The 24,460-nt window shown below is 36.6% G+C and overlaps 1 protein-coding gene across 5 annotated transcripts in view; it reads right to left on the minus strand.

Annotated features, from left to right (window-relative positions):
* Positions 1-23,499, minus strand: part of LOC127445909 (CMP-N-acetylneuraminate-beta-1,4-galactoside alpha-2,3-sialyltransferase-like) — a 78,717-nt gene extending 55,218 nt beyond the window's left edge. For 3 of the 5 annotated variants that reach the window (XR_007898065.1, XR_007898066.1, XM_051706386.1), the window contains exons 1-3: positions 23,311-23,499; positions 5,732-5,779; positions 3,304-3,346 (exon numbers count right to left, since the gene is read on the minus strand). Coding sequence is in view for 3 of the 5 variants with exons in the window: in XM_051706386.1 (XP_051562346.1) it covers positions 3,304-3,346; positions 5,732-5,779; positions 23,311-23,497 (278 nt within the window). In the remaining 2 variants the exon portion in view is untranslated. Of the gene's footprint in view, positions 1-3,303; positions 3,347-5,731; positions 5,780-13,615; positions 13,765-23,310 lie in introns of all 5 variants that reach the window. The other 2 variants (XM_051706387.1, XM_051706388.1) reach the window with 2 other exon arrangements.
* Between the last annotated feature and the right edge of the window lie 961 nt (positions 23,500-24,460).

Genomic DNA, 24,460 nt, shown 5'->3' on the forward strand with positions numbered 1-24,460 from the left:
GAGGCTTTAGGGCTCCATTAATTATCCTTGCAAAGTAAAGCTCAAATAAACAACAAGCCAAGTTATTAAGAGAGACAAATTGGTGGACAGCATGGGCCAAAGTGAACCCACACATACACGCACACATTTATGCTCTGTTCCAAAACCTAGTGAGCTGTCTTGCTGTCTAGTTCCTACATAGGCAGCTGCCTTTTAAAACAGCATTCTAACCAAAATGGATCATCAGTGATAGATTCAGAAGGCTCTACATAGGCAACAACTCTGTGCATCATACAAATAGTGCACTGGAGACTAGACTCACGTTTGTTTCCATGAGAGTTTGACGTTAGCATGTTGCTAGGCTAACGATGCAAAACTCTTAATAAGCATTAAAAAAAATTACAAATCCATGGGTGAAATAGTACATTTTTAATTTGAATGAACTGTTTCAGCCTTGTATTTCTATTACACTTTACGCTACGATACTTTTCAGTATTGAATGAATAAAGTTATGTATATAACCAACACACGTCTTGCATCGTTTGCCATCTTTGACAGATGTTTTTTGTTAAGCTTGTCGCAATATGTTATGAGATTAGGTTCTCTACGAAGCATATATTTGACATTAGCATGCTGCTAAGCTAACAACGCAAAACTCCAAATAATCATAAAAATAAACCACAAATCCACAGATGAAATAGTACATTTTTAATTAGATTGAACCATTTCAGCCTTTTATTGCTATTATACTTTTACGCGATGATACTTTTCAGTATTGAATGAAGTATACATTTAATCAACATATGATTGCATCGTCTGCCATCTTTGACAGATGTTTTTCGCTAAGCTTTTTGCAATACGTTATGGGATTACATTCTCTGCGGTGCATATATTTGATGTTAGCATGTTGCTAGGTTAAAGACACAAAACTCTTGATAAGCATAAAAAAAATAATAATCACAAATACACAGGTGAAATTTTTAATTAGATGAAACAATTTCAGACTTTTATTTCTATTACACTTTTACGCTACACTACTTTTCAGTATTTAATTAAGTATTTATATAATCAACAAATGTCTTGTATCATCTGCCATCTTTGACAGATGTTTTTCGCTAAGCTTGTCGCAATGTTATGGGATTACCTACTCTGCAAAGATACAGTTGAAGTCAGAAGTTTACATACACCTTAGCCAAATACATTTAAAATCAGTTTTTCACAACTCCTGACATTTAATACTAGAAAACATTCCCTGTCTTAGGTCAGTTAGGATCACTACTTTATTTTAAGAATGTGAAATGTCAGAATAATAGTAGAGAGAATGATTTATTTCAGCTTTTATATCTTTCATCACATTCCCAGTGGGTCAGAAGTTTACATACACTTTGTTAGTATTTGGTAGCATTGCCTTTAAATTGTTTAACTTGGGTCAAACATTTTGGGTAACCTTCCACAAGCTTCTCACAATAAGCTGCTGGAATTTTGGCCCATTCCTCCAGACAGAACTGGTGTAACTGAGTCAGGTTTGTAGGTCTCCTTGCTCGCACACACTTTTTCAGTTCTGCTCACAAATTTTCTATCGGATTGAGGTCAGGGCTTTGTGATGGCCACTCCAATACCTTGACTTTGTTGTCCTTAAGCCATTTTACCACAACACTGGAGGTATGCTTGAGGTCACTGTCCATTTGGAAGACCCATTTGCGACCGAGCTTTAACTTCCTGGCTGATGTCTTGAGATGTTGCTTCAATATATCCACATAATTCATGATGTCATCTATTTTGTGAAGTGCACCATTCCCTCCTGCAGCAAAGCACCCCCACAACATGATGCTGCCACCCCCATGCTTCACGGTTGGGATGGTGTTCTTTGGCTTGCAAGCCTCACCCTTTATCCTCCAAACATAATGATGGTCATTATTGCCAAACAGTTAAATTTTTGTTTCATCAGACCAGAGGACATTTCTCCAAAGAGTAAGATCTTTGTCCCCATGTGCACTTGCAAACTGTAGTCTGTCTTTTTTATGGAGGTTTTGGAGCAGTGGCTTCTTCCTTGCTGAGCAGCCTTTCAGGTTATGCCGATATAGGACTCGTTTTACTGTGGATATAGACACTTGTCTACCCGTTTCCTCCAGCATCATCACAAGGTCCTGTGCTGTTGTTTTGGGATTGATTTGCACTTTTCGCACCAAACTACATTAATCTCTAGGAGACAGAATGTGTCTCCTTCCTGAGCGGTATGATGGCTGCGTGGTCCCATGGTGTTTATACTTGCGTACTATTGTTTGTACAGATGAATGTGGTACCTTCAGGTGTTTGGAAATTGCTTCCAAGGATGAACTAGACTTGTGGAGGTCCACAGTTTTTTTTTTCTGAGATCTTGTCTGATTTCTTTTGATTTTTCAATGATGTCAAGCAAAGAGGCACTGAATTTGAAGGTAGGCCTTAAAATACATCCACAGGTACACCTCCAATTGACTCCAATTAGCCTATCAGAAGCTAAATGGCTAATTGCCTAAAGACTTAACTGTGCCTTTAAGCAGAAAATGATGTCAACTTAGTGTATGTAAACTTCTGACCCACTGGAATTGTAATATAGTCAAATAAAAGTTAAACAATCTGTCTGTAAACAATTGTTGGAAAAATTACTCATGTCATGCACAAAGTAGATGTCCTATACGACTTGCCAAAACTATAGTTTGCTAATATGACATCTGTGGAGTGGTTAAAAAAATGAGTTTTAATGACTTCAACCCAAGTGTATGTACACTTCTGACTTCAGTTCTATGTATGTTTCTCTGCCAAGCTGACAAAATATGTCAGACCGTAATTAAAACACAACGCAAGTATGTGTTGCATTCTTAAATTTGCCACACGGGCGCTATAGAGGAAATACGTGTGAACCATCTGCTTCTACAGTAAGTATCAACTGCTGCAATGGCGGAACAACTCTTAAAGATAGTTTTGCTGAGCATGTAAGGTAAAGTTAATATATTTCTGACACCTTACCTGAATAAAAACAAACACAGTTTAATGGCACAAACTTTTGAAGGTAACTCTATCGCCCCCTTGAGTACTGAGGTTTGTTACCACCTCAGTAAAGACTGCACATTATGTATGTTCAACCAGACCAGGTGTTGGCAATGTGCAGGCCAAACTTTTGCATTTATAAATATGTTTCTGACCAATTCTATCTTTTGAAACAGTCGTCATGTTGGCAGTGTGTCTATGATACTTTAAAATGCTTCCTATGTAGGCAGTTCACTAGGTTTTAGAACAGAACCTTACACCCATGGCAAACTACACACTCAACAATGTGTTACTTACAGTTTTCCATCAAGCTTAATGAGGAATCCCTGCTTGTCGTATTCTGAACAGAGAAGAAATACAAGAAATCAACAGAGTTTACAAACCTTTAACAGAAATTAGAGGAGAGAGATACAGCATGTTATTCTCACTGTGCCAACAGGAAGGGATCAGCGGTTGCGCTACAAATAATACGGATACAAATGATCCATCACTTTGACGGATTGGGTTGTACATTTTCCGTATGCTTTATTTTTATCCGTCAGTAAAATATTGTAACCTCTGGTCTTTTTAAAGCAACATTGAGTGCGTTTACAGGCAAGATCTTGTGTACAATCTGACAATTATTTGAATAAGCTGATTTTTGGTAGTTATCAGTGTATTGGTGTGCATTTAAACACTCATTTAAATCACAAGAACTTCTGTGGTAAGTGCACTTTTAGTCTTAACCAGCACTGTGTTGCAGGTTCTTGGCTTTTTCTTTTGCATTCAACATTAGAAAAAGACTAGACACAGAAGTCTTGTGTTCTGGATTTAACAAACAGGTTGTTAATGCAACCTCTGGAAGGGATGAAATTAGTTGGCAGAAATGTTATCTAATAAATATTGTTAATAGAACAGGGTTATGACACAGAAAAAAATGTGAGAAGCTATAATTGTTTACAGCCAAACATGGACAGTAAGAATATGACAGCAACTGTCATGCAAACATTAAATGAAACATTCACCTGTGGAGTTAAGCAAAGCACTTCCCAAACTCGTATTTTATGAAGCCGTGAGTCAAACAACATTTGAAATCAGGACAGAGGACATTCAGTGACTTCACAAGCCTTTTCAGAGTAAAGGAGTCAGGTGTAAGATGGCAGTAAATAAAATCAGATTGTGATCAATAAGGGCTGGTTAACATCAAGTAAAAAAAAAAAAATGTAAAAAAAAAAGCTTTGAGATATAAGATGCTAGACCATGGACAAGCAACATTAGACTGCACAGATCACTGAAGAGAATGACATTGTTTTATAACCTCTGATCTCATCAGCAGACATGGACGGTACAAAAAAAAAAAAAAATCATTTTACAGAGAAGCGATACTTTCCTGAAAAAAAAAGAAGTAAAAAGCAATGATCTTTAAACATTTTTAGATTTTGAAGAGGGGTTGCTCAGGGTGTGTTATGCACATGATGCTCATATGAACATTCGGCATTAGTAACATTCGGCAGAAGCTGCAGCAGGTGTTAGGTTATCTGCACAGGAAGTCTTACAAAGATCACAGTGCTTCTGTCACCTGCTTATTATAGCACCACTGAAGAAATATTCCATACTAAATGCAAATTACTGTATTATTGCTCTCCTGAACACATCTATGGCATGCTCTCGATTTCCACAGAAAATAAATTTGATGAATAATTATGAAAAATGTAATATAAATTTGCACAGACAAGGTTCTAATCACTAACACATGTGATGTTTAAATGTTATGGTTATATCTTCGAAACAGTGTGATAGCTTTGTATTTAAAACATTTATGTGCAGTACATATATAACAGAATTTCTCATTTGTTTTTACAACCTGAAGAAGTTGAAACTATTTTCAGGCCACAGATTTTTATAACGGATTTTCACAGTTTAATATTGAAAGTCTTGGGACAAGGCTAAAACAATAAAATATATGTAAAAGGCATTTGAAATGTAACAAATACAATGATGAAGGCCTGGTCAAGTTTAATTTAATTTCTGCAACTGAATTAAAGATATATATATATATATATATATATATTCTTTTTTTAATATATATATATATATATATATATATATATATATATATATATATATATATAAAGCATATATGGGAAACCATGTCTACTTGTCACACTTTTTACTCCAGTGAATATATTTTTATTTATTAAAGTAAATTTCTAGGGCACTTACCTTTAAGTCTACAAAGCCATTGCCAACATTATTGCACAGGAAAAAAGATAAAGTTAATTGTTGATGTTGTCGCACTACCATTAAACAGCAGGCTTTTCAACTAAATTTAAACAATTACAATTATAAAACAATTCATGAAGGAGCAAAAATGCAGAAAGTAACATACAAAATATACCACCAATGTTTTATAAATGACATTTAAAACACATGACAACCTGCCCCCCAAAAATGAAAAATACCTTAATCCTGAGAATACATTTCAATCTTTCGGTTAAAATCTTTTAACAAAAATGCAAACTGGGATTTTTTTTTTTTTTTTGCCTGAAGGGTAGAATTCACAAAAAATGTCCTAATTTAAGATACAAAACCACTGCTAGAGAAAACAAGCATTTGTGTAATTGGACCCTTGTGACAACTTCCATGTGTGACAACTAGCCCTGGTCTCCCCTATAATGCAATTGTAATAGTTAAAATTGTAATGTCCCAACATTAATGTAAATTACGGTATAGGGTGAACCTCTACCTGGAGCTACGACATGTCTCGTGGTGAGTACACTTTCCAAATCAGCCTCTGAAACACAAGAGTGTGAGTTGTTTATACAGCAGGCATGTCATCACCTCTGACTGAATACAATCAGATGCTTTGAGTGTCTCTGCAAATGTTACAGTAGTCAATATCAGCACCCACACTAGACTGAGGAGCAGAACAGAGCTGTGAAGTGGTTAGCACTTCAAACAAACACAACACAACACATTCTGGTACTCATAGTGCAACAAAACAACAGTGTAAAACAGCAATGGCATGTGCAGTGGCAATACACACAGTTAAAAACGCTGAATCCAATAACTTATTGCATTCATCAGGTCAATTAATAAAAACTGTCCTAGTGCAATAACAATAAACAGAAGTTACCCACAACCTGGGTTTTGTACTACCTGAAATAGACCTGGGAATTGTTACAGTGCAAAACATTGCAATTCATAGATATGTAAAGTCACATTTTATTCCCCAGCTATTAAACCTTACAATTTAGCTTCTGCAACAAGAATTACAGTAAGTTTAAAAACACCTGACTGAATGAAATACACTCTAAAATTGAAATAACATGGGATGAGTAGGTGTCTTCTTTAAAGACTGCATTTTTATTTTGAGGAACTTTATTCGTTCAAGTGACACCATGGTTAAATCTTAATTATAATACAATTTAAAGATAGCAAATAAGATCTACACAAAATTCCCAACACTTATTATGACACATATTTTACATATTTATTAAAAAATTCACTAATAAAAATATTCTCACAAAACCTGTCAAGAAAATGTCCTGGTCATATTTTACCCCAAATAAATATAAACAAAAATGAAATTATAAAGAAAATGAAGCTAACACATCCCGATGTTTTACTTTTATTATTCCCACTGTTTTCAGTGATGATTTACATTATCGTAACACTGTCATGTTTTAACTGTATTACAGTAAAGAAGATGCTGTTGTACAATTTTCTTTTTTTAAATAAAATAAATCGAAAATGAAAGCCAGTACCAAGCGATTACTACTTACTGAAAAAATAAATAATAATAATTCACGTTGCTGAAAAGAGAATATTATAATGAAACATCTATTTCTGCACTGTGGTAATGAATAAAAGGGGGGTAAAATGTGCATAATTGTCATGAAAATACTGTGACAGTGTAAAAAATCTTAATGGTCCTAAAAATAGGTTTCATTTTCTATATGCAAAATATAACTTATATGTTTCTAAAGTTTGAAGTAAATTGGACCAGGACATTTTTTGGACAAGTTTTGGGAGAATCACCTAAATAACTCACTTCTGTTAATCGACCAATAGGGATCAGTTACTGGCCGATGCCGATAATATCAAAACAGCCAAATATTCGCAGATTAATCAGCCCAGTCAATATATCAGTCTATAACTAGCTATAAAATCCCGTGCCAAAAATCCAGCAGAAAACTGCCGGGCTAAATTAAAATCTGATTTACAGTGAAGCGAGCCTCTGATTTGGCGAGGAGATCTGCCAGGAGGGGTTTGGAGGGAAGCCGAGAAAATTCACAGAAAAACACACCATATCTGGATGAAGAACGTGAAAAGAAAAGAAAAAAAAAAAAAACATTCAGCCACATGCTAGTACACGTAAGAGCTGAACAGTAATGAGCTGAACAGTAAGCAATGTGGTAGCATTTGTGCTTCATTTTGCAACCTGGTCTCATAGTGAAAATGTGACTCTTATATACATTTTGGCAAAACTTGTTATACATGTCTCCAGGTACAATTCCCTGCAGTTTCCAGGTGAAATGAACACTAGAGGTGCTACAACAAATGTGTGTTTTATTCACTTTCACTCAAATCATGACTTCAATGGCTGATTATGACTTTATAAACACTTTTTCTCTCTATTACACAAACCCTGCTATGTTATGATATCGAGATTCAATTTACAATTGAAAAATTATACATTTCAATGCTTGTATTACAGACCCATCTACATACAGTATATACACTAATTCCAACATGATTTGTTAGCACGGTAGCACACCTCATAGAGAGTTGGACTTTGGACTCGAAGGACCGTGGTTCAAAACCAGACAAGAACTCATGCTGACATGTGACATGACAGATACATAGAAGCGACACGAATTGATGTGGCTGCTTCAGAAAATGTGCTTTCCATTTCACTTCTGCATTTTAAAACCAGTTAAGGTTAAGAGTTGGTTAACGGAAAGGATGTCTTTTTTTTAAGTTTCATTTCTCTTTTCGGACACAGTTGGTTAAGTTTAGGGTAAAGCTTTAGGTTAGGGAGGTACATTTAATTAAAACCTCTATCTACAATTCACCTTAAAAACCTTGTCTGATTACAACCTAATTTCTGTAACGAAGCTCAGCAGGCAATGACAGGCAGACGAAGACGATGATGAAGTGAGAAACCCAAGTGCAGTTTATTTCCAATCGTGATAACCAGAAAACCTAACTATAAACATGAACAAAACAAAACATAAACATGAACGACTTGACTTGACATGGAAACAACGTTACATTAACAATACCTGACAAACGACAATGGCAAACATGAGGGCTTAAATACAAGGACATGGGTAACAGGTAAACAAGACAACCAATCACAAGACTAAACTATAAACAAGATAACAAGACTAAATGGACTTTAACCAATGAAAAGACAAGACTAATAACAAAGTAATCAAACAATGAACCAATGAAAACAAGACACATGAACAGGGGAAACACATGACAAGATCACATGAGGGAACAGGAATTCACATGACACGACCTGTATTTTTAAATAAAATACACGAAAACAAGAACAAAACACATAAATGCGACAATTTCGCTCAGTTTTGGCGCCCCCTGCTGGACATTTCACTTGAAAAGTGCAGCCAAAAGTGTTATGAAGCACGTAATTTCAGTTTTGCAAAAACGTTTCAATTGTCACGTAAATTTCATGAGACCAGGCTGTCATTTTCTTATCAGTACGATTCCTCCTGGTAAAGAGAAACCGTCCTGAAGCTTTTGTCTGCTGTACGAGCCAAAAAGCACAATGGAGTATGCTACAAAATTCTCATTACTAACAAACACTGATCAGACTCAGTTACAGAGATTATTTCCAGTTACACTGTACAGGAAAACATTGATGAAAGAGAGAGAGAGAGATCTCATTTATAATGGCAGGGTAAACAGACACTAATTACTTGTTATTACTTTATTACCTGAAATACCTAAACAACTGTATGGCACGTTTCCACATTGTCATGATTTATGACGCATAATATCAAAGGGCATTTTAATGTTTTTTCAGGTAACGTTACACAGGGATTTTCAAACTTTTTAGTACCAAGTATCCTCAAATATGATGATCGGCTTGTGATCTACTGCCATCTATTTTCATGTATAAAGACCAATTTAAACTGTGAGAAAAATTGTAAGTGTGATATTACAAATACAACTTTTACAATGCTTTTACACTGTTTGTAATAAAGTGAAAAAATATTTAGCCTCCTTTTTGACTGGATAAGCCAAGTACAAAGCTGTTGTTAAACCTGTGACTGCACATTCTATATTAATGCAAAAAGCTGCTATGCCACTTGAAAATCGAAAATGGTCTCCAGTTAGGTTAATTAACTATTTTACTTGGGCAAAAGAATTGTTTATTAAAATTATTATTATTATTATTATTATTAAATGTAGCGATTTCATTGAACATTGTTGTCTTTTTTTACATTGCTGTTGCTGCTATTTTATAAAACAAAGCCATAAGAAGCAGTAGGGCTGGAGATTGATGCAGATTTTCCAATTCAATTCACAAGCTCTCTATTTGACTTTATTCTGATTTGTTTCAATTCCAATTCTTTTGGGCATATTTAAGTTATAATGTCCATTTTGCTTACTTTTAGAAATTGTCTCTCAGCTAATGCTGATAATTATACACTTTGTACATTATGAAAATATTAATAAAAAATATATATTTTATCATTAGTTTTTCATAATTTAGGTTACATTACCTCCTCGTTGTCACTATAATGTGGTTCTCGCTCTCGGTGGGGCGCGTGGTGAGTTGTGCGTGGATGCCGCAGAGAATAGCGTGAAGCCTCCACGTGCACTACGTCTCCACGTTAATGCGCTCAACAAGCCACGTGATAAGATGCGCGGCTTGACGGTCTCAGATGCGGAGGCAACTGAGATTCGTCCTCCCCCACCCGGATTGAGGTGAGTCACTACACCACCATGAGGACTTAGAGCACATTGGGAATTGGACATTACAAATTGGTGTGAAAAGGGGAGAAACAAAATAAAAATTAAAAATAAAAAAATAAATACATAAATAAATATGATGTCATGAAATTTCATATATATATATATTTTGTTACATGTTTGTTGTTTACATGCATAATTTGTACTATTTACAAGTATTTACATAGATACATAGAACAAGTGCTAAAATACTACTGTGTAACTGAATTAAATGTTTCTATTTTGACTGTAAAGTACAAAAAGGGTATTAAAAAAGACAATATTCAATGACAAATGGATTGCGTGGATCTCGCCTTTGGACACACATTACACGGAACGAGTCAAACCAAACTTTTACCCTCAACACGCAGTGAAAAGATCTCTGTGCTAAACATCTTCACCACTACACTACTCATTCACTGCGAGTGAAACCTAACATTTTGCTGCCAGTGGATAATCACAAACATTTTATGTCACATAGTCCAAATTTGGTCGCATATACGAGTGATTTACTCTCATTGTAGAGGGTTGTGCACACAGTAAAAGATCGATCTTGGGATTTTAAAAAATCAATATCGGGATCATTCAAATGAAGATTGTGATTAATCTGAAAATGTATATCTTTACTCAGCCCTAAGAGTCAGTGAGTTTTTGTCATTGTACCACTGTTAAACAGATTTGATCCCAGTTAAAGGCACTCTTCATGTTGTGTACCCATGGTAAAATCAACATATGGCCTCTCATGGCTTATTGTTTTAGTTCCCATCCAACAATCATCAATTACTGCTTTCAGGTTTGCTCTTCGTTTCTTATTACTCTAACTGGTTTTGAGATAGTAACAAACGTAACCAGAGTTTCCTTCTAAATTTTAAATTGTAACAGATGATCAGGTTAATGCTGCACTGCTGTGTAACTACAGTACAAGTCCTACAATCTGCAGTGTGAATAAAGCCGTCTACATGACAGATTTAACCTAACAGAGTCTCGCTTACCTCCAAAACTGCTAGAAAATCATGAGACACAAATTATTTAAAAATGTAAAAAAACTGATTAGCTTTCACCTGCTCTTCAAAATAAATATCCCAAGTACAACTGTATACTTTTTAAGCATTTTTTTAAGCATAGCAATGATCAGTTTGTTCATTATTCTGTAGCAGATGATGACCTTTAGTTTGGCTTGCCGGTTACTTTGTTATATGATTTCAGGAAGCAAACACAGCCAGTGATGGGGTCTTAGCTCCCTCTTCTGGCCACAGTAAAACAGGAATTTATTCTTGAGTCATTCTCATTTTTAAGCATGACCTCAACAGTCATCTGATGCCAAATATGATGACTAGGTGGGTTGTGTGGCTAAATCAACAGCCTCAGTTTGAGATATTATGTAATAGGGGAAAACAAGATAAGGTAAAAAGTGTTGTGAAAGTTCATGACATTCTTCTTGAGAAATGTAGAAGAACAACAAACATAAAAGCCTTTCCAGAGACCGAAGAGTCTGATTTGCATCATCAAACATTTTCCTCATTGTAAACCTTCACTCTGAATGACTTTATCGGATTGAAAAGTGTTGTATTTCTGTGCAAAAAACAAATTTATATACATGCATACATAAATCAAGCGATTGCAGCACAAACACGCCTTTCTATGCAAATTAGGATGCTTATAAAATGCTAAATTATTCATAAAAGTGCTATTTGTCTGCCACAATTAACACTGCACTGTTACTGTCTGCAGAATGCTATTGTTTAAGAAACAAAATGGGATGCACAAAAGGGATAATTTAATCATTCAGTCCTATGACTAACTAGATGCTCTTGTATTTTAAATCAAAATAGAACAGCATTAAGATACATTTGCAAACCTCATGGAAGTCAGAGATCTATGCTGTATCTACCTGCACTTTGAGACCTAAATACGGTACATTTGCTTGAACATTTATTTGAGTTATACAGTTCATGTAACATGTCAACCCCAAGTTTTTGTAGGTTATATTCTGGGTTCAATATAATTTAAGCTCAATCGACAGCATTTGTGGCATAATGTTGAATTTGTACCACAAAAAATAATTTTGACTCTATTTCTTTAAAAAAAAAAAAGCAAAATCGAGGTTAAACTGAGGCCCTTACAATGGAAGTGAATGAGCCCAATTTGTGTAGGGTTTAACACATTTAGCTCGGATGGGCCTGCCGCTGCTCTACTTTCCAATGCATGTAGGCATTATGGCCAAAACTGAACAAGTGCTTTGAAATTTGCAGACAAATCCAAAGTGTACCATTTTGATAATTTATTAAAAACAATTTGCACTGTACTTATTATTGAAATCAGTAAAAACTTCAAACTGATCAAATAGCCATGTTTCATTTGTTGTTGGAAATCTCTCAAAGAGTAGAATAGAACCAGCCTATTTTTTGACTCACGGACAAAAATATAGCGAGTAATAGCTAAGTATATATCTTTGACATTTATGTTTCATGTGAACAGGTGTTGCTTAATTGCTTATAACTTCACAAAAAATAAAATGGAACATATCGGATACCATTACTTAAAGGATGCGATTATCTTTCAAATGAGTCCACACACAAGATAATTGGGTGCATAGATCATTAGATAATTGACACAAAGTACAATGTGCACACAGCATCTGGCTATCAGGCATTCCTGGATCAGATGATGTCATCGGAAGTAGTGTCATGGAATGCTAAATCAATTGGATTGGGTTCAGATTGGTGCAAAAATCATCCATATTTGGGCAGAGAGACATCTGATTGGAGACTGTTACATATGGCCACCAGGAGATGGCACTAAATACATGACACAGACTCAATGATGACTGAAATGGCACAGAATGAAACCTTTACTCATTGCTGTGTTTGCTTGTGTAATTAGTTCTTATGTTTCGAGAGGCTTCTGAACACTTGGAGACATTTTTGTACAGTTGGATATATTATTTTTGTAATGCTATAACTTTTGATTGCTTTGTTGAACCAACACAAAATTTCTCAGTTACAGCTGACATGATTGGGAACAAAACAAAAGCAGTTTTTCTTAGCTACCTTATTTACACCCTGAGATATATAATGTCAAATCAGAAAAAAGAGTTATAAGCCTTTTATATTGGGTATGCCACTGAAACAGGAAATCATTACAAACAGAAAACGAAATTATTATTTGTGGTAATCAACATCATGCCACAAATGCTGTCGATTGAGTTTAACTTGCTTTTAACCCGGAATATTTATTATAAATATATAATATTATAAATGAATCACTTTAACACAATGGCATGATAGCAACTGGTGCTCTATATAGAAAAGAACAACGAGACCTTTTTAACATCTTCTGCTTTTCAAATTGTCTCCTGAGAAAATGGCCTCAGTAACCTCACGTCTCATCTACAGTTTCTCTCCTTTATAAATCTCAATGTCTCAAAATTTGCTCAGATTTGCCAAAACACCAAAATTAGCAAAAGTAAGAAATCTCAAAATCAAGACTAAATTAAACTCTTATTGTATGTCAACAATTGTCTCATTTGTCTCTATTTTTATTTTTCCTAAAGAAGTTGATACATAAAAAGAACTCCATTAAGTCTTCGGAGCTTTGACAAAGAAAGATCTGACCAATAAAACCTTCCTCAGGAAATACTCACGAGATTTCTGGACCCGGGTCCGTAGGTGCAGTCTTCCAGAGGAATAATAGAGGAACCCAAGCACCAGCATGGGACAAAGAAAAAACATGAAGTTCCGTGTGGACTTCATTCTTGCTTTCTCACATGAGGCTTCATCTGCTCTGTGACACCTGAGAACACATACCCACACAACACAATGACTCATCTGTACTCCTCTACATTTCGCAATACAAATGTGAACTTGAGAAATTCAGAATCCGAAACTATCAGTGCTCCACCATTTGTGTTTCTTCTTGTGGAATCATATCTCACTTTCAGACATTCAAAACGTGAAGCAACATGCCTGCTAATTGTGCTCACATTTAACATGGTAACCAACAACAGTATTGCTACCTGATCTGACCCTAACAAATACTTACAAATGCAAATACTTTTATTGGTGTAACTTAATGTCATCATAAACTGATATATATCGACAAGGCCAAATAATTGCCCTGCAAAAAGTACAATGATATTACCATGTTTCATTACCAATGATATCACATGGTAATACCACGATACGCTGATTTATATAAAAAAATACTATGGTATTTACAAGGTACTCCAAGGTACTTTCAAAGAATACCATGCTATCACCACGATACATGTAAAAATAACATAATCGGGGGCCTGGGTAGCTCAGCGAGTATTGACGCTGACTACCACCCCTGGAGTAGCGAGTTCGAATCCAGGGTGAGCTGAGTGACTCCAGCCAGGTCTCCTAAGCAATCAAATTGGCCCGGTTGCTAGGGAGGGTAGAGTCACATGGGGTAACCTCCTCGTGGTCGCGATTAGTGCTTCTTGCTCTCAATGGGGCGTGTGGTAAGTTGTGAGTGGATCGCGGAGAGTAGCATGAGCCTCCAAATGCTGGGAGTCTCCGCAGTGTCATGTACAACGAGCCACGTGATAAGATGAGTGGATTGACTGTCTCTAAAGTGGAGGCAACTGAGACTTGTCCTCTGCCACCCGGATTTAGGTGAGTAACCGCGCCACCATGAGGACCTACTAAGTAGTGTTCCAAATTGAGGAGAAAAGGGGATAAAATAAAAATAAAAAAATAACATAAACGTCTACAAACATGGTAAAATTACTATGGTAATTTTTTTTTTTTTTTATGTACTCAATTCAATGGTTTAAGATATTAATTCACGATATGTTGATATATATAACAAATATCATGTTATTAAAAATGTATTTCGAGGTGCTTAAAAGAATATCATAGTATTATCACGATAAATGTCCAAAATAACATGATGAGCCAACAAAAAAGTACTGTGGCGGTACCATGGTACAGTGACTGTATTAAATGGTAATAACACTATATGTTCACGGTTCATATATAACAAATACCATGGTATTTACATGATACTCTGAGGTGTTTCAAAGAATACCATGCTATTGCCACGATACATGTCCAAACAACATGGCACTACAATGGTAAAGGTCAACAAACATGGCATTACCATGATGGTATTTTTTCTTAGTGTACCCAGTTCAATGGTATCACATGGTAATACCATGATACACTGATATACAGTGCATTCAGAAAGTATTCAGATCCCTTCATTTTTCACGTTATATAGCAGCCTTATGCTAAAATGCTTTAAATTATATATATATTTTTTCATATTAATCTACACTCCATACCCCATAATGACAAAGCAAATAACAGATTTTTGATAACTTTGCAAATTTATTAAAATGTAAAAACTTAAATATCACATTGACTTAAGTATTCAGACCCTTAACTCAGTACTTAGTTGAAGCACCTTTGGCAGCGATTACAGCCTCAAGTCGTTTTGGGTATGATGTGACAAGCTTTGCACACCAGGATTTGGGGAATTTCTGCCATTCCTCTCTACAGATCCTCTCAAGCTGTCTTCATGTTGGATGGGGACTGTCGGTGGACAGCCATTTTCAGGTCTCTCCAGAGATGTTCAATTAGGTTCAAGTCTGGGCTCTGGCTGGGCCACTCAGGGACATTCACAGAATTGTCCCTAAGCCACTCATGCGTTGTATTGGCTGTGTGCTTAGGGTCATTGTCCTGTTGGAAGGTGAACCTTCGGCACAGTCTGAGGTCCTGAGCAATCTGGACCAGGTTTTCATTAAGGATATCCCTGTATTCTGCTGCGTTCAGCTTTCCTTCAACCCTGACCAGTCCCCCAGTCCCTGCTGCTGAAAAACACCCCCACAGCATGATACTACCACTGCCATGCTTCACTGTTGGGACGATATTGCACAGGTGATGAGCGGTGCCTGATTTCCTCCATACATGACACTTGGAACTGAGGCCAAACAGTTCAATCTTCATTTCATCAGACCAGAGAATCTTGTTTCTCACAGTCTGAGAGTCCTTTAGGTGTTTTTTTATGTGTCTTGCTCTGAGGAGAGGCTTCTGTCTGGCCACTCTGTCATAAAGACCAGACAGGTGGAGTGTTGCAGTGATGGTTGTCCTTCTGCAAGTTTCTCTTATCTCCACATATGATCTCTGGAGCTCAACCAGAGTGACCATCAGGTTCTTGGTCACCTCTCTTACCAAGGCCCTTCTCCCCCGATTGTTCAATTTCGCCGGGTGGCCAGCTCTAGGATGAGTCCTGGTTGTTCCAAACTTCTTCCATTTAAGAATTATGGAGGCCACTGTGCTCTTGGGAACCTTCAAAGCAACAGACATTTTTTTTTTTGTAGCCTTCCCCAGATCTGTGCCTTGACACAATCCTGTCTCTGAGCTCTCCAAATCATGTCCAATCAATTGAATTTGACGCAGGTGGACTCCAATCAAAGTGTAGAAACATCTCAAGGATAATTTATAGATATTGATTTCTAGATAGCTTTCTATATAGGCTTGGTGTAGATTAAAATTAATACCTACACTGGCTTTATTTCTGAACATCTGAGATTATTAGATTTTAATTTATTTTACATTTACACAAGTTGTTGACAACTTCCCCCTGTGGTGCATTTGTAAATTTTTCTTGCACACCTTTGTTTCCTTTAATGAAAAGGACTAGGATTCCTCTAACCAGGTTGCCTTGCATTCTAATAAAGAACATACAATTTGAATCATGTTAAGTACATTTAAAAGTTGAATCGTGAATCATCCATAAATTTGATCAAAATCGAGATTTTATTGTTTTGCCATATCGCCCAGCCCTACTCTCACTGTGGTTCAATCCCAGAGCCTTTGAAATAGCTTTGTAACCCAATCACCTTGTATTTCAATCACCTTTTTCAGAATCAGAATCAGAATGAGCTTTATTGCCAAGTATGCTTACACATACAAGGAATTTGTCTTGGTGACAGGAGCTTCCAGTACACAACAATACAAAAACAGCAACAAGACTTTTAAAAAATAATTAAAATTGAATAAAAAATAGATAAATATTGAAAAGAAAAAAGTATATATAGAATACACAGTAGACTATATACACTATATTGCCAAAAGTATTCGCTCACCCATCTAAATAAACGTAAAATGACAGAGCGGGGTCTGCGGATGCTGAGGCGCATAGTGCGCAGAGGTCGCCAACTTTCTGCAGAGTCAATCGCTACAGACCTCCAAAGTTCATGTGGCCTTCAGATTAGCTCAAGAACAGTGCGTAGAGAGCTTCATGGAATGGGTTTCCATGGCCGAGCAGCTGCATCCAAGCCATACATCACCAAGTGCAATGCAAAGCGTTGGATGCAGTGGTGTAAAGCACGCCGCCACTGGACTCTAGAGCAGTGGAGACATGTTCTCTGGAGTGACGAATCACGCTTCTCCATCTGGCAATCTGATGGATGAGTCTGGGTTTGGCGGTTGCCAGGAGAACGGTACTTGTGTGACTGCATTGTGCCAACTGTGAAGTTTGGTGGAGGGGGGATTATGGTGTGGGGTTGTTTTTCAGGAGCTGGGCTTGGCCCCTTAGTTCCAGTGAAAGGAACTCTGAATGCTTCAGCATACCAAGAGATTTTGGACAATTCCATGCTCCCAACTTTGTGGGAACAGTTTGGGGATGGCCCCTTCGTGTTCCAACATGACTGCGCACCAGTGCACAAAGCAAGGTCCATAAAGACATGGATGAGCGAGTTTGGTGTGGAAGAACTTGACTGGCCTGCACAGAGTCCTGACCTCAACCCGATAGAGCACCTTTGGGATAAATTTGAGCAAAAACTGTGAGCCAGGCCTTCTCGTCCAACATCAGTGTCTGACCTCACAAATGCGCTTCTGGAAGAATGGTCAAAAATTCCCATAAACACACTCCTAAACCTTGTGGAAAGCCTTCCCATAATAGTTGAAGCTGTTATAGCTGCAAAGGGTGGGCCGACGTCATATTAAACCCTATGGATTAAGAATGGGATGTCACTTAAGTTCATATGCGTCTAAAGGCAGATGAGCGAATACTTTTGGCAATATAGTGTATATATATATAGCCTCCAACTAAAATGTCCAACAAAACGTATGAATATTTAAATACCGGGAAAAGATTGTCTGGTATATGCTGTCGAGTGTTCAGCAGTTCGTCTCTGGTAACACTGACTGGAAAAAGATTACTAAACACAGGACAAACAAACAAAAACAACAAAACACTATGAGCGCTCCACACCGAGGCAGCCATCCGTGGCGCCATCATGCATTAGACTGTTGAACAAGTGCTTAAAACCGTTTGCTGCATTTGTGAATGTGACAGAAAGCATAAATATAACTTTAGCCTACCTAGTCATTACAAATCATGTAAAACTACATCGAATTTGGTGTTTTTATGAATCAGGGGCTATAATTTATTATCCTGTATACTGTATTTCCACTTACATTCATCTCCGCAAATTACGTGGATTAGTGTTCACGGAGATGGTGCTTAAGGTTTGAAGTGTTTCCTGCCTGAGCCAATACTTTTCAGAGTGGGTAACCATGAACATTGATGGTGCATACCCATTTTACATACATACATTTTACATACCCAAAGTAATCCTAGACAGCAGACTTCAACTGCTTTGGTGGCAGAAATAAAGGTTCAGGCTCTGACATGTCTGTATGATGCACTTGTGCTGCACTTCTGATGTGCTTGTTATGCGCTGTGTCCGCGACACCTGCATGTCACCTTTAAAACTGAGTGACAGTCGAATGTAAAATGTGGAAGGCGCAATTTAATGATTTATTTTATCTCGGCAAGTTTATTTGATGCTGTGTAAACATTGACGATTCTGTATTAATTAAATTGTTTGGATTTTAGAAAAGTTCTGAAAAACTACTTATTTTCATGCATTATCGTCAATAAGAAGATTTCAATGGTATGATAACCGTCCGGTTTAAACCCGAGGTATATTGCGAAACCTTGAAACCGTTACATCTCAAGTGAATAGTCATGCATATTGTTTATGGGGATGTGTACAGTGTATAGTCATAAATAGTGATTATGGGGATGTATATAGTGAAGTGAATAGTGTTTATAGTGATGTATAGATTGTGTAGTCATGTATAGTGTTTATAGTGATGTATATTATGTAGTGAATAGTGTTCATAATAATGTATAAAGTGTAAAGTCATGTATATAATTTATAGTGATCGAGTGTGTAAGTTACTTTGGATAAAAGCATCTGCTAAATGACTAAATGTAAATGTAGAGTATATAGTCATGTATAGTGTTTATGGGGATGTGTAGAGTGAGGCAAACAGACCCAAGAGCGGAGGAACAGTTCAAAGGATGTATCATTAGCAATAATGAGCAGTCACTGTGTTGAGGAACAGATTCGTAGAATCCTCCACTGAAGCTCAGTGAGGTGCAGAACAATGCCTAGCAGCGATCTTAACTCACGACACACGGGCAAAGATTAGGTATTTTCCATGGAAGACCAGCTGACACGCAGCAAAACTGGAAGGCAACTACACACCTGACACATGGGCAACCAACAGATACATGAGACAGGACCAACTAGGAAGAGAGAGTGAGGTTAGTACTCAACATCAAACAACAATGCTCAAAAACTCAGTCAACACTGAACAACATTAAACATTCAACATATAACTACATTTAACAATCCAGCCCCGGACATGACACACAAGGGGATTAATATAGGCATGAACAAACAAGGGGCAGGTGCCGCTCGCAGCTGAAAGTTGGCATGATCAGTGTTCCCATTAAAACAATCAGGGTTCCCATGGAAATGCTGATTCCGCATACCAGCGGCACCTGAAACACATGAGGGCAAAAACGTTGACATGCTTGGAACAAATCAAACAGGGAACGATGGTGCCATGGACCTCGTCATACAAAAACCCAAACTGACAAGGTGACAAGACCGTGACATCACCGGAGAGAGCACGGCGGTAGCTCGCACACTGCGGTAATCAACAACCGGACCCACGCGCTCACACAAAGAACGTACACGAAACACAAGGTAGAAAGGGGTTGATAATGCCACGGTCCCATCAGACAGAAACCCAACCTGACAAAGTGACAGTATAGTGTTTATGAGGATGTGTAGAGTGTATAGTCATGTATAATGTTTATGGGGATGTATATAGTGAAGTGAATAATGTTTATAGTGATGTATAGAGTGTGCAATCATTTATAGTGTTTATGGGGATGTATATAGTGAAGTGAATAACATTTATAGTGATGTATAGAGTGTGCAATCATGTATAGTGTTTATGGGAATGTATATAGTGAAGTGAATAGTGTTTATAGTGATGTATAGATTGTGCAGTCATGTATAGTGTTTATGGGTATGTGTAGAGTGTATAGTCATGTATAATGTTTATGGGGATGTATATAGTGAAGTGAATAATGTTTATAGTGATGTATAGAGTGTGCAATCATGTATAGTGTTTATGGGTCTGAATATAGTGAAGTGAATAGTGTTTATAGTGATGTATAGATTGTGCAGTCATGTATAGTGATTATGGGGATGTATATAGTGAAGTGAATAACATTTATAGTGATGTATAGAGTGTGCAATCATGTATAGTGTTTATGGGGATGTATATAGTGAAGTGAATAGTGTTTATAGTGATGTATAGATTGTGCAGTCATGTATAGTGTTTATGGGGATGTATAGAGTGTGCAATCATGTATAGTGTTTATGTGGATGTGCCGAGTGTATAGTCATGTATAGTGTTTATGGGGATGTATAGACTCCGCAGATATGTATAGTGTTTATGCGGATGTGTCGAGTGTATAGGCATGTATAGTGTTTATGTGGATGTATAGAGTGTGCAATCATGTATAGTGTTAATGTGGATGTGTCGTGTATAGTCATGTATAGTGTTTATGTGGATGTATAGAGTGTGCAATCATGTATAGTGTTTATGCGGATGTGTCGAGTGTATAGTCATGTATAGTGTTTATGGGGATGTATAGACTGCGCAGATATGTATAGTGTTTATGCGGATGTGTGGAGTGTATAGTCATGTATAGTGTTTATGTGGATGTATAGAGTGTGCAATCATGTATAGTGTTTATGTGGATGTATAGAGTGTGCAATCATGTATAGTGTTAATGTGGATGTGTCGTGTATAGTCATGTATAGTGTTTATGTGGATGTATAGAGTGTGCAATCATGTATAGTGTTAATGTGGATGTGTCGAGTGTATAGTCATGTATAGTGTTTATGTGGATGTACAGAGTGTGCAATCATGTATAGTGTTTATGGGGATGTGTCGAGTGTATAGTCATGTATAGTGTTTATGGGGATGTATAGACTGCGCAGTTATGTATAGTGTTTATGTGGATGTGTCGAGTGTATAGTCATGTATAGTGTTTATGGGGCTGTATAGACTGCGCAGATATGTACAGTGTTTATGTGGATGTATAGAGTGTGCAATCATGTATAGTGTTTATGCGGATGTGTCGAGTGTATAGTCATGTATAGTGTTTATGTGGATGTACAGAGTGTGCAATCGTGTATAGTGTTTATGGGGATGTGTCGAGTGTATAGTCATGTATAGTGTTTATGGGGATGTATAGACTGCGCAGTTATGTATAGTGTTTATGTGGATGTGTCGAGTGTATAGTCATGTATAGTGTTTATGGGGATGTATAGAGTGTGCAATCACGTATAGTGTTAATGTGGATGTGTCGTGTATAGTCACGTATAGTGTTTATGTGGATGTACAGAGTGTGCAATCATGTATAGTGTTTATGGGGATGTGTCGAGTGTATAGTCATGTATAGTGTTTATGTGGATGTACAGAGTGTGCAATCATGTATAGCGTTTATGGGGATGTGTCGAGTGTACAGTCATGTAGTGTTTATGGGGATGTATAGAGTGTGCAATCATGTATAGTGTTTACGGGGATGTATATAGTGAAATGAATAGTGTTTATAGTGATGTATAGAGTGTAATTTTAATAATTGAAAAGTGCATTAAGGTTGCCGGAAACATTTTCAATATAGGCTGTGTTACAATAGTAGAAATTGACCCATTGTAAGTACAGGAAATGTATAGAATAAAGAAAGCTGATTAGCGTCTGTAATCAAATAAAGATGGTTACAAATCGAAGATTCCAGCTGTCATTCACGCTTTAACTTCACTGTGGTTAGGCCAGCCTCTACTTGGGAAAAACATAGTCAAGCTAGCCCCCACGTTGTTTTGCGATACGTGTATATACTATGCATTACGGTAAGAGCGTGTAAGAACAGATTTCAAATAAAAGTGACCTTCCGGTGAACGTCATTTCACTTCAGTCAGTCTGTCAATAATGAACGAATGAAAAAATACATAACTACATAAAACAAAATGAATAAATGTTAAACAAAAAATGAACTATTTTATAAATAAAAAAATAAAAAAACGTCTGCAAACTTAATAATAAAGAATACATTTCCAAAGACCATCTGACTTTTAAGCACCAAAATGACAGACTGTCATTGAGAAACGTCCAGTTTCACTTCAGAATGATAGTACACCACCTCACTCACACAATCAAATTACTTCATTGTCACTCAACCATATACACAAGTGCAACAATGTCAGATGTTGAATTTCATAATATGTATATACATATATATTTGTTTTATCACCTACTTTTATTGTTTTCTATTTTATACCATATTGTCATTTATATTTTTTGAGATGCTCAGTTTTAATAGTTGTTTTATATTTATTTTATCTCGTTTTTATTGTGTTGTGAAACTCTTTGTAACATCTCTTTTGAAAAGTGCTATGTAAATAGAAATTGGTTATTTATTATAAAAATAATTTCATAAAAATGCACTCAGCACCTAGTTCAGTGTGATTCAGTGTCATACATGCCAATTATATTCCTTTACAAATACTCCACGTAACTACTGAAAAAGGAAGTCCGAATGTGTGGAGAAAAAAAAAAAAAACTTTACCGCAGTCCTCACAAAGACCTCAAACCCCCAAATCAAACAGCTTACTGTTACTAAGCATTTAAAGGTTAGCACATGCCGTACACCATAAACACTAGAGACCGTTATAACCGTTTATAACACCTTGAGTAACCATTATTGAGCACGCGAGACCATGTGTAATTGAAGCTATAACGGTCACGCACACATCCTAACTTCATGCCAACAAACCCACATTCCCTAAAGCCAACCCAAAACAAACAGGCGAATGACACAACTAAACTGTTACACACATTTTTGATCAGAATGACTCGAAAACAGAGCCGTTATGATCGAAGAAAAGGCACAATAAAACACAGTTAGCGTGAGGCTGGCTAACTATCCTACCTGACAGAGCGCGTGCCCGAGACACAGTACAGAGTATAAAAACATGTCCAGAACGCGCCGCTGTATCGCGCTTCTGTCCATACACTTCTGCTGGAGACACAGAAAAAACATGCGTTTTATCGCTCGGTTCCAATGTCAGCTCGGTTACAAGGGTGAAGGGAAGTGAAGGGGTGGAAACAGAGTTCATAATTGAGGGGCCCTGAACTGCTATTGGCCTTCAGACGCGCGCGTGCTGCATGTTTACTTGGCTCGAAAACCTTAAGCATTATTATATATATATATATATATATATTTTTTTTTTTTTAAACAGTTATTCAAGAATGTATTTTGTCACATTTTGCTCACTTTGGGGGGACAGTTTTGTTCTTGAGACACACTCACAGACAAACACACACACTGAAAAAAAGTCCCAGAAGAGGAAATGAAAAACAAAGAACGACATTTAAAACAAGCGTCCATCTAAGATGCACTGCTACACACACACACACACACACACACACACACACACACACACACGTTGGTGCAGCTATCCTTATGAGGACTCTCCATAGACATAACGATTTTTATACTGTATGAACTATAGATTATATCCCCTGAGCCTAACCCTCACAAAAAACTTTCTGCATTTTTACATTTTCAATAAAACATAATTTAATATGTTGTCCCTTGTGAGGACCACTGGCTGGTCCTCACAATGTAGGTGATCTCAGGTTTTACTATACTTGTGGGGACATTTGCTGGTCAGGGGGGTTGAATAATTTTGATTGCAACTGTGTGTATGTATATATATATATATATATATATATATATATATATATATATATATATATATATATATATATATATATATATATATATATATATACACACACACACACATATACACACACACGCACAGTTTTACATATATATATATATACACACACACACACACAGTTTTATATATATACACACACAGTTTTATATACATATGAGTGTGTATATATATATATACACACTCACAGACAAACACACACTGAAAAAAAGTCTCAGAAGAGGAAATGAAAAACAAAGAACGACATTTAAAACAAGCGTCCATCTAATATGCACTGATACACACACACACACATAGAGTTTTACATATATACATTTATATATATACACACACACA

Source organism: Myxocyprinus asiaticus, chromosome 9 (genome assembly GCF_019703515.2).
Source record: "Myxocyprinus asiaticus isolate MX2 ecotype Aquarium Trade chromosome 9, UBuf_Myxa_2, whole genome shotgun sequence".
Taxonomy (NCBI): Eukaryota; Metazoa; Chordata; class Actinopteri; order Cypriniformes; family Catostomidae; genus Myxocyprinus; species Myxocyprinus asiaticus.